General features: G+C 33.7%; 1 protein-coding gene across 1 annotated transcript; it reads right to left on the bottom strand.

Annotated features, from left to right (window-relative positions):
- Positions 1–6,812: 6,812 nt before the first annotated feature.
- LOC105173794 (benzoate carboxyl methyltransferase) lies at positions 6,813–10,652 on the bottom strand. The gene is made up of 4 exons (XM_011095673.3): positions 10,492–10,652; positions 9,980–10,396; positions 8,641–8,898; positions 6,813–7,334 (listed from the first exon to the last, which is right to left on the bottom strand). Exons 1-4 carry the CDS (start codon positions 10,564–10,566, stop codon positions 6,957–6,959), a joined length of 1,128 nt encoding a protein of 375 aa, XP_011093975.2. The 5' UTR covers positions 10,567–10,652; the 3' UTR covers positions 6,813–6,956.
- Between the last annotated feature and the right edge of the window lie 387 nt (positions 10,653–11,039).

Below are 11,039 nucleotides of genomic sequence, written 5' to 3'. Positions count from 1 at the left end.
TAGGTTGACCATTAAAACAAACAGTCAACCCAATTTGGAGGAAAAATTAGGTAGAAGCTTGTCTATATAAGGGCATATTTGGCTGTTATTTTATTTAACATATATTTTGATTCATCTTGATTTTAATTTTATAATTGAGAATAATAATTTAAAAAAATACATATTAAATTCAATTTCTATCATAAAAAAATAATTCAAATCGTTAGGAAAAATACCAATTCAAACATTTTCTCCAACTTCAAACATTACGAAAATAAACACATGCTAAACGCAGAGCAATATAGAGAGTTGCCTAGTAATAGTTCAAGAAAATTAACAGAGTCTTATGTTTAATCACCACACGTATTGTTCATGAAATATAAACAAAAAAAAAATCGAATAAGCCACTCAAAGAGCGTCAATATACTTTTATATATTGTTGGTTGTGAGTCGAATAAAATTTCATACATACACTATGATATATTATACCGTTGTTTGTGCACAAAATTAGGAATACACACTACAAAAAAAAATAAAAAAATGCCGCACAATTACGGACGAGCTGTCATTCTTCTTATGAATGGTCGTCACAAGTAATAAGCGCTTTTGAAATTGCTTCGAAAATTAGGGACGACCTATCTTTCTTCTTATATTAACCTTCCCAAAACATATATCTAAAATCTATCCAAATGTTTAAATGTTGATGACTGTTACAAAGGCCGTTAATAATTTTCCGCCATTACAAATTTCATATAGTTTTTGGAACGGCCATGTCCTCTTGTAATGATCAAAGAAAAAAGTAAAGCCGTTTCAAGAACCGAATAAACAACCATTACAAAATCTACAGCGAAAGGATGTTACAAAGGTCGTACCAATATGAACGGCTATTTCTTTCAAGTGTGTTACAAAGGCAATTCCAACTGGAGACCCGTATAATGGCTATATTTTTTTTAAACAGCTACATTTCAATGGCTATTTTTTCGCTCCAAAGGCTGCTCCAAAAGCCAATATACCTTAGCTTATATATATGTGTGCGTTGCATGTTGTTTTTATTTCATTTTATTTCTACTAGAATTGATTATTAACCACACACACTCTCACTATCTCTCTGATTTCTATGCGTATACACTTGATCAGGTAGAATTGCTTAATTTGGGTCGGCTACTATTGCTCCTTTGAGTTGGTTAATCAGGTAACAACTTTAACCCTTTTATAAATTAAATTGTAGTTTAATTGTATTAGTTTTCTAATTTTTTTTCATCTTATATGTTATCTATTATTAGTGTAAAATAATATTTATAAATTTATAAGTCAAAATATAATTTTATATATACGTGTGAATATGTAGTAATTATCATCTTACGACAATTGAGGAGATGGATGTATGATAAAAACCTTATAGGGAGGGCAAGTCTTATGATGGAATTTGAGGATAGGGTTAAGACTTCCATAAAATAAGCCAAATGTCAGCGTGACATATGGACGGAGACAAAATTAGGTGCTCGTGTTAGAAGTGCAAAAACCAAAAGTTCAAAACACCCTACGATGTCAGTTATACGTATGTATGCGAGGGTTTATAGCAGGATATTATAATTAGACTTCGCATGGCGAGGAGAGGGTGCAGAAGTACTTTGATATTGTAACTGACCTTCTAGTGTAGGAAGAGCAAACCCCAACTTCTCAGGAGGAGCGTTTATTCCCACTTGGGCGATGAACAACAAATGGATTAAACACAAAGGATTATTTTAATGCAGTCGGCCAGGTTATTTTTCTTCTTACCACCAGAGTGTGTCTGAAGATGGTACAAGGTCTTACCCTACTGGTGTCGGTCCTAGCTCGTGGTACTACGGGGGACCCTATGATTATGTGCTAGGGTTGTTAGACCATTTTTACGATATAGTGCATGCTGCTGACCAACCGTTAATTTGATTGTTGGTTCAGTGACTATTAAGGCTGAGGGCAATATTTCTGAGAGAACATATGATCATAAATCTCAGTAAGATAATAATATATTACCCCACGATCATACCCTGCCAAGAGAGTACTACAGCACGAAAAAGATAATAAGGGATTTGGGTTTACCAGTTGAAAAGATTTATGCGTGTAAAAATAGTTGTATGTTGTACTATAAGGACGACATCGATTTGAAATATTGTAAGTTTTGTGGAGACGCTAGGTACAAACAGACTAGGGAGCGAGACCCCCACCGCAAGAAATCCCTGTATGCCGTTCTTAGGCACCTGCCGCTTACTCCCTTTCTGCAAAGGTTGTATGTTTCTAGAGCAATTGTGGAGCACATGACGTGGCATGCTACACATCAGACGGATGAGGGCTCTTTGTGTCATCCATCAGGTGCAGATGCTTGGAGGCATTTTGACCGGACGTCATCCCGATTTTGCAGAAGAGTTGCGTAATATTCAGTTGGGCCTTTGCCCAGACGGGTTTGCGCCGCATGGGCAGTACTTATTCATGTTAGCCCATTATACTTACATCGTACAATCTCTCCTCGGGTATATGCATGAATTCTGAGTATATGTTTCTTACGATGGTGATCCCCAACCCTTCTAATGCGAAACGTCTGATCATTGTGTACTTGGAGTCGTTGATCGAGGAGTTGTTGCAATTGTGGCATCTGGGTGTTCGAACACACGACAATGCCACAAATAAAAAATTTATTATGCGGGTGGCATTGATGTGGATTGTGAACGACCTATCTGCTTATGGGATGGTATCAAGATGGAGTACCGTGGGTCTTGTAGGGTGTCTAGTTTATATGGATAACACACGAGCATTCCATCTGCAACCTAATAGGAAGCTGTGCTACTTTAATTGCCATAGAGTTAAAATTGTTACCTGATTAATCAATTCAAGGGATCAGTAGTAGCCGACCTAAATTTAGCAATTCTACCTGATCAAGTGTATATGCACGAAAATTAGAGAGCTATTGATAGTGTGTGTGGTTAATAATCAATTCTAGTAAATATAAAATGAAATAAAAACAACATTCAACATACACACATATATAAGCTAAGGTATACCAGCTTTTGGAACAGCCTTTGGAGCAAAGAAACAGCCGTTGAAATATAGATGTTTAAAAGATATAACCGTTATACGGGTTTGCAGTTGGAACGGCCTTTGTAACACACTTGAAACAAATAGTCGTTCATATTGGTACGACTTTTGTAACGTCCTTTCGTTATAGGTTTTGTAATGGTTGTTTATTCAGTTCTTGGAATGGCTTTACTTTTTTTTCTTTGATTCTTACAAAAGGATATGGCCGTCCAAAAAACCATATGAAGTTTGTAATGGCGGAAAATTATTAACGGCCTTTGTAACAGTCATCAACATTTAAACATTTAGATAGATTTTAAATATATATTTTGGAACGGTTAACATTAAAGAAAGACAAGTTGTCCCTAACTTTTGAAGCAATTTCAAAAGCGGTTACTACTTGTGATGACCATTACTTTGGAATGGCTTTTCGGATATATATTCGTAGCAACGGCTTTTGCGACGATTCTCACTATTACAAATAAATAAAATTCTTATGGGTTCTGATTGAGGTCATCGAAACTTAATCGTTGCAAACTTGTTAAAAAAGTTGTGTTATTCGGTCATTCCAAAAAAGCCGTTACAAATGCAATATTTTTTTCCTTTTGTAGTGTGTATTCCTAATTTTTTGAAAAAAAAAATGCTATAATATACCAAAGATATGTATGCATATAAAAGTATATTGACGCTCTTTGAGTGGCTTATTCGATCTTTTTTTGTTTATTTTTCGTGAACAATGCATGTGTTGATTAAACATAAGGCTTTATTAATTTTCTTGAATTATTACTAGGCAGATATCTCTATATTGCTCTGCGTTTAGCATGTGTTTTATTTTCATAATATTTGAATTTAGCATGGACATATGGATGGAGACAAAATTAGGTGATAGATGTATGGTAAAAACCTCCTACGGAGGGCAAGTCTTACGCTAGAGTTTGAGGATGGGGTTAAGACTTCCATAAAATGAGCCAAGTGTCGAGGTGGACATATGGATGGAGACAAAATTAGGTGCTCGTGTTAGAAGTGCAAAAACGAAAAGTTCAAAACACACGCGATGTCAGTTATTATTTATGTATGCGAGGGTTTATGCAAGGATATTATAATTGGACTTCGCATGGCAAGGAGAGGGGCCAGAAGTAGTTTGACTTTGTAACTAGCCATCTAGTGCATGAAGAGCAAACCCCAGCTGCTCATGAGGAGGGTTATTCCCACTTGGGTGATGAACAACAAATGGATTGGACACAGAGGATTATTTTTGTCCAGTCGGTCGGGTTATTTTTTTTTCTTACCACGAGTGTGTGTCTGATGATGGTACAAGGTCTGCCTTACTAGTGTTGATCCTAGCTCATTGTATTGCGGGGGACCCTATGATTATGTGCCAGGGTTATTAGACCATTTTTATGATATAGCGCACGCTGCTGACCAACCGTTATAGAGCGGTTGTACCCAATCTCAGTTAGTTTTGATTGCTGGTTCAGTTACTATCAAGGCCGAGGGCAATATTTCTGAGCGAACATATGATCAAAAATCCCAATAAGATAATAATATATTGTGGAGACGCTACAAAATGTTCATGAAGAAGACAACTATTGGTGAAAAACCATTTAGATATATAGGAGGGTTGTTTAATGAACAAGCCAAACTTTGGCATATTTATAAGAAAGAGTTCTTTGCTATTTAGAAGGCATTTAAGAAATTACCTTTATTTCTACTAGTAAAAGAATTTACTTTGAAAGTTGAAAATACAAATGTTAAAGCTTTGTTTAAAAATAAATTGAATTGAAACTTCATAAGGCTCGAGTTGATAGAAAATACTATTATTGTTATTAAACTTCATGAAAGTGTTCTTGCAAATTTCTTGACGATAGATGGAAACATTTGATGCGAATTCCATCATCACGAGATATAGGTACCTCAAGGAAAACCTTGAAGAGTATGAGAAGAAGTTTGAATAGCTAACGGTTAAAACCCAAGTAGCTAGTCACATACAACAAGCTAATCTTGACAACATTCAGATCGCCATGCAGAGTATCATACTTGCTTCTAGCATGTTATGGGGCACATTCATGGAACCAATTCAAAAGGCACACCTAGGGTGATAGCCCAAGAATTACGAGCGTTGGGCTCTAAACCTGTATTTAGAGTATAGAACTATGTACTTAAAATGAGAGATTCAAGTACTGCTTGCAAAAAGCTATCGCCAGACTCTAGTGAAAAGGCGACAATTAAACTACAGGAAATGCAATCTCTTGATAATTCAAGTCAACCCAATACTAGCGGCATGGAGGAAGATATAAACCTTAGATCGATGACAGCCACCTCTAAGGTTAATACTAACAAGTCTATTTCTTCTATTTCTGCTTGGTAAGTCTATCTAACAACATGGGAAAACTTGTTTCCCATAAAGGAATTAACCCAAGCATGACCCTGGTAGACACATTCGAAAATTATAATAGGACCTGGATGCTTGAAGTATTTATCCTAAAAATAGTTCAAGAGTGGTACGATTTTAGAGTTCTTAATTCAGTTCATACTACAGCACCTGGATTTCCAAAAATTTCAAAATTTTCGGAATTGATTAGTGGGGGCGATATCTAATTCTTGGCAAAACAATTCCCACCTTAAAAGAGGAGATATTTTGGAGCTCAAGATCATTTTAGCAACTCCAGAATTGCAAAAAATGATTCTCATTTAGCAATTCATTTAATCAAATTACAGAAACCCACTATGGCATCGTTCAATTGAATTAAAGCTGCAACAGGAGAAGCCCGTTTGGTTTCAACCATCAACAAGGATGAAATCTCCACTCAAAGAGGCTTGGGATTTTTGAGTTTATCTCAAAGAGATGGACAAAGTTAACTTTCCATTTAAATATTTTTAAATAATTAATGGTCATTTCTATTAAATTCCATGAGGAGAAGAGTACTAAATTTGTGGAGAGTCTATTTAAAAAAGAAAAACAGAAAAAAAGAGAATACTCGTTTGAAAAAATAAACTACCCGCAGCATAGGGTTTCATGAAATTGGAATTGATTCTTATTCTTGTTAAATTCACATTTCAATTATACAGCAAAACTGGCTTACAAATTGGATTTTGGACTCCTTTATATCTATGTCTATATATGCCTCCCAAGGACCTGTTTCGCTATGCCTTATTTTGTAGGTACATATGATTTGAATATTTTTTGACATATAAAATCCTCTATAAATATCAATATTTTCTCATGACAAAGGATTTATTGAGGTCGAGTAATGTGACCTGGTTTTTTTATTGTCTGTAAGACATTAAATATCAATAACTTATTACTATAAGCCACCCAGCAAACCTAATCACTTGGCATTCTCAAATTGAGGTTGCATCCACATTGCAATCCGACTCGAATACAGCCTCAAGCTGAATGATATGAAATAAATAAATTTGAATATAAACATTTTTTTTAAATATATTGTTGATCGTTGTTGCAGTAAGCAAGACTAAGAGATGAATCATATTTAAAAATTATAGTAAATGCTAGGATCGTAATTAAGAACCACGGCGACTATTTTGATCATAACTAAAACTACGATAAATATTGATTAACAGTGATTAAAATATAACTTTTACATATATATTGTAGTTGATAATATCAATTTACGCATTTTTCAAACCATAAACATTTCTAATGTATAGAATAATTTTTTTTTTTTTTTTTTTTGTAGTAACACATAATTGGACTGGATAGATGGAGTGTAGAACCAAGTCCGATATAGTAAATGCAACCGCAAAGTACAGATATTCGATAATTAATGGGAACCTTCAATTTTATTAGTCTTCATGATGTATAAATTTCGTACAAAAATATTATACATCGAAGTTAATCATTCAGATCGATCCCTTACAACCATCGACGGGATATTCCAATCGTATTTCAGACAACCCCATTGATATTACTTTCCTTTCCTACTTAAAGAAATGACTATAACAAAATATGTTGATTTTTTCATGGAGAAATGCTCTTCCACTTTCTTAGCATACCTTCCAAATAGTTCATCAACAATGGAACTCCCAAAATGAGCAGCCAGCATTGGTTCCATGAAAGCTCTAACACAATCTGCCACCAATTTCCCACACCTATGAATTTTAAGAATTGGATTATTTTCATCGTCATCGACAACGTTGTCATGGGCATCCCAGCGGACACGAAACCCTTGCAGCTTGTCTAAGTGGAACGACCCTTCGGTTTCAATCACAGTCTTCACTTCTTGTTCACGTGGTGCGTAAAGAGGTATGTTGAATGAGTACAGGTCTTCCTTCTTGACAAGTTCCTAAACAAAGTTCCATAATATGTGTTAGGGCAATTACTAGCTTTCCCAAGTTAGTATAATTTTGAATGATACGTAGCCTATGTTTTCTTAAAAATATATATATATATATATATATATATATATATTAAAACCTCCTCGCAAGGGAAAAATACAAGCAACTCCTCTATTATATTATAAATAAGCAAATTACCTTCTATGAGAAGGAAAACACCAATTTACCAATTATATTTTTAAAATGCAGCATTTTAACCCCTCCCCCCCTCCCCCCATATTTTTTTAAATGAAGCAATTTACCTCCTCAGATATGGAGGTAAATTGCTTCATTTTAAAAAGTACAGCAAGGTAAATTGCTATTTTTCTTTTATATGGGGTAATTTGCTCATTTGCAAATATCACAAGAGGCAAATTGCATTAAACCCCTAATAACAATGTTCGAATATTTGATTATAGGGTTTAGTGCAATTTATCCTTCTATGATATCGAAAATGAGTAAATTACCTCTATGAAAAATAAATAACAATTTTTACCCTCCCATATTTTAAAAAATGAAGCAACTCACCTCCCTGCCTAACTAAAGAGGTAAATTGCTTCAATTTTAAAAATATAATGAGGTAAATTCCTACACTTTGAAATACACAGGAGAATAAATTATTATTTTATTTTTCATAAGAGGATGGTTTTTCTATTTTTCGTAACACAGATAAATAGATTGCAATTTACCCTTTGATTATATGCTACTATTATAGAATGGTGTAATAATTTTGCATGAAATTTTAGATAAAAGGTAATTATCAAATTCTTCTTTAACTTTATTAAGCTAAAAGTTAGAGTTCTACGATTAATTATTAGAAGAAATAAAAATGTAGTTGAAATAAATTTTTGTATGTAAAAAAAACATTAAAGAGTACTCTTTAATTTAAAAAAAAAAAAAAAAAACCATTCCATCAACTTTTCATTCCAAAGAAGTGTAAATATCATAAATGATCCCTTAATTAAATTTGTGTTCATAATTAATTTAGTCGATCATCTTTAATTCTTGACTAATGCATCCCTAACATTGACATTTAGTTGTATTTTGGTTTCTCCATCAACTTATAATTCCTGGCCAAAATATCATCAGACCTTCAATAATTTTGGGGTAAAAATGGTTAATTCAAGTTTTAATTTTGCACATTTTTTGGGTTATCCTTATAACTGTGTTTTCAAATTTTTTTTTGATTGAAAATATTAAAAATTTTGCGTAACAATTAAATTAACTTTTTGGGGATGCCATTTAATTAATTAATTAAGAAAGTGTATAAATTACCTCATCTACCATGTCGAGAAGTGTTTGGGAAAGCAAAGTGATATGGGCAGAATCATCTATGCGAGAAGGATCTTCAACACTTCTGCCACGAAATATCAATACCATACGCCCACCGACTATCATTTCTTCACCTCTCAGGCTTAAAAATGTGGAGAAATCTCTTTGGTATTGCTTTGCATAGGCTTCAAATACCTCTGGGGAACTTGTTCTTGCTATGCATATATTCTCTTTATTTCTACTCTCAATTCCTTCAGGAACCTATACCATAATTAATTCTCAATTTACTCACTTTCATTGATATTTCATGCAAAATTGTAATATTTTTGTTCCGATAATTATAGAGGTTTGTCAATTTTCGTCCGGATAGAATCTAATTTGCTAATTATGCCTTGTAATTTAAAAAATTTATATATAAAATTGGTAATCTGGGGGAAATTTTATATGTTCGCTTTAAGTGAATCCAAATAATTAGGATTCTGAGAGGCGAATATTGTCCTTAATATACCAAATGTTTTAAATTACAAGGGTTAATCATCAAATTGAGTTCTAATAAGATAAAAATTGTCACCCCTTTCTAGCCACAAAATCAAAATTGTAATTTTTCCTTCATGCATATACAGTAATCAACAACATATACAAAATCCCTATCATATGACAACGTTTTATACAGAGAAAATAGCATTTTTCGTCTCGTAATTTAGGGTTTTTATACTTTTGGTCCCATTGGTTATGGGGTATTAACTTTTGATCCCGTAGCTTCTAAAAAGTAATACTTTTGTTCCCATGACACATTTTCGTTATATATTATAACAAAAAATAGCACGTGTTAGAGTAGTTATGCTTTTGGTTCCATATGTTATGAAAATCTCACTTTTGATTCTATAACTTTTAAAAAGTAGTAATTTTGGTCCCATGCACTTAATTGCTATGTGGCCTTTTCCGCTAAACATCTAATAGAAAGATGTTATGGGACCAAAACTGTTATATTTTTTAAAGTTACATGATCAAAATGATAATTCTATAATCAATAGAATCAAAAGTGAAAAGACCTTTGACACACGTAATACATATATATATGTGAAGTAGAATCTGGCCCCTATGGGACAGTCCAACAGGCTTCAAGATCTCCTTTTAGAAGTAGAATCTGGCCCCTAGACGTGTGCATGAATAAATGCATGCATGGACAAAAAAAGTACGTCACCAGATAAAAAACTAATTTAAAATAAACAAATTCAAGTCGAACTTTTTCTATGAAAAACATTTCATGGACTTGAAGGAATAGGCTCAGAAATTAAAGTTTGGACTAATTAATATACAAAAATAGCAAGAAATTAGATACCTGAGAGAGCCAGTGAAGGCTGTAGCAAGAATAAGCAAAGTGAAGAGTATTGCTTGGAAACAGCCTGCAATAGAAAGAGCCTGGCAAGCCATACAAAAAGCAATGCCTCTTCTTCTTACCATTAATCACGTTGGAATTCAGGAGCAGTTTGAAGAGGTTGTTGAAGTCATTGTCTGGAAGATCATTCAGAAACACCTCAAATTCAGGTAAGTGATGATGATCAGTACTGTTATTTCTCTTACTGCACAAGTCTTCAATTGTATTCAGGATATGGGAGATGATGAAAAGAGTATTGGGTCCTGATGAACAGCCCAAATCCACCAACTTCAAGCACTTAGCATGGAAGCCATTTTCAGCAGAAAACATTGCTTCCAATGTCTCATCTACCAAAGGCAATGCTTCTGACATCACTGCTTTCTGCAATAAATCAAAGATCCCACATAAATATATATATATACACACACAACTAAGCCATGCATGTATCAAGAAAGAGAGAGAGAGAGAGAGAGAACTTGAAGGCCAGAATTGTTGGCATAGCTAGTTGCACCATCTCCTGGATTCATGTTCATGACGTTCTTCACCACCATTTCTGAAGCTTCTTACTTTTCTTCAAGAACAAATATAAATATATATATATATATTTGCTTATTATAGAAAATCTCAAGATTGGGTGTTATATATATACAGAAATCCTTGGAAGATCAATATGGTCTTGCATGGTAGCATATATAGTCCTGAGATCACCATATTGCAGTCAACCAGAGTAGGCGAATAATCAAATAAAAATGATCACCTGCATGCCGCCCTATATCTATATTTCTGCCGCCCTATTTATATGCTTTCTGCCAAATTTTCAGCTATCTCCTATATATTCTCCTTTAATTATTTTCCTATCTTGTGTTTAAAGAGAATACATAGCGGCATTTTTTTGGTTTTAGAGGTTGTCAGGGTAGTTTTTATAATTTTTGAAAGATGAGGTGGTCTGTATAAAAGGGAATAAGTGAGTGGGTGCAAATATAAATATTACTTTTCTTTTTCATAAAAAAATAAAATTTTATAA

The sequence above is a fragment of the Sesamum indicum genome, linkage group LG11, assembly GCF_026168435.1.
Source record: "Sesamum indicum cultivar Baizhima isolate 11 linkage group LG11, ASM2616843v1, whole genome shotgun sequence".
In the NCBI taxonomy this organism is placed as follows: domain Eukaryota; kingdom Viridiplantae; phylum Streptophyta; class Magnoliopsida; order Lamiales; family Pedaliaceae; genus Sesamum; species Sesamum indicum.
The sequence above is the reverse complement of the archived record's forward strand: the minus strand, read 5'-3'. Positions and strand labels throughout refer to the sequence as shown.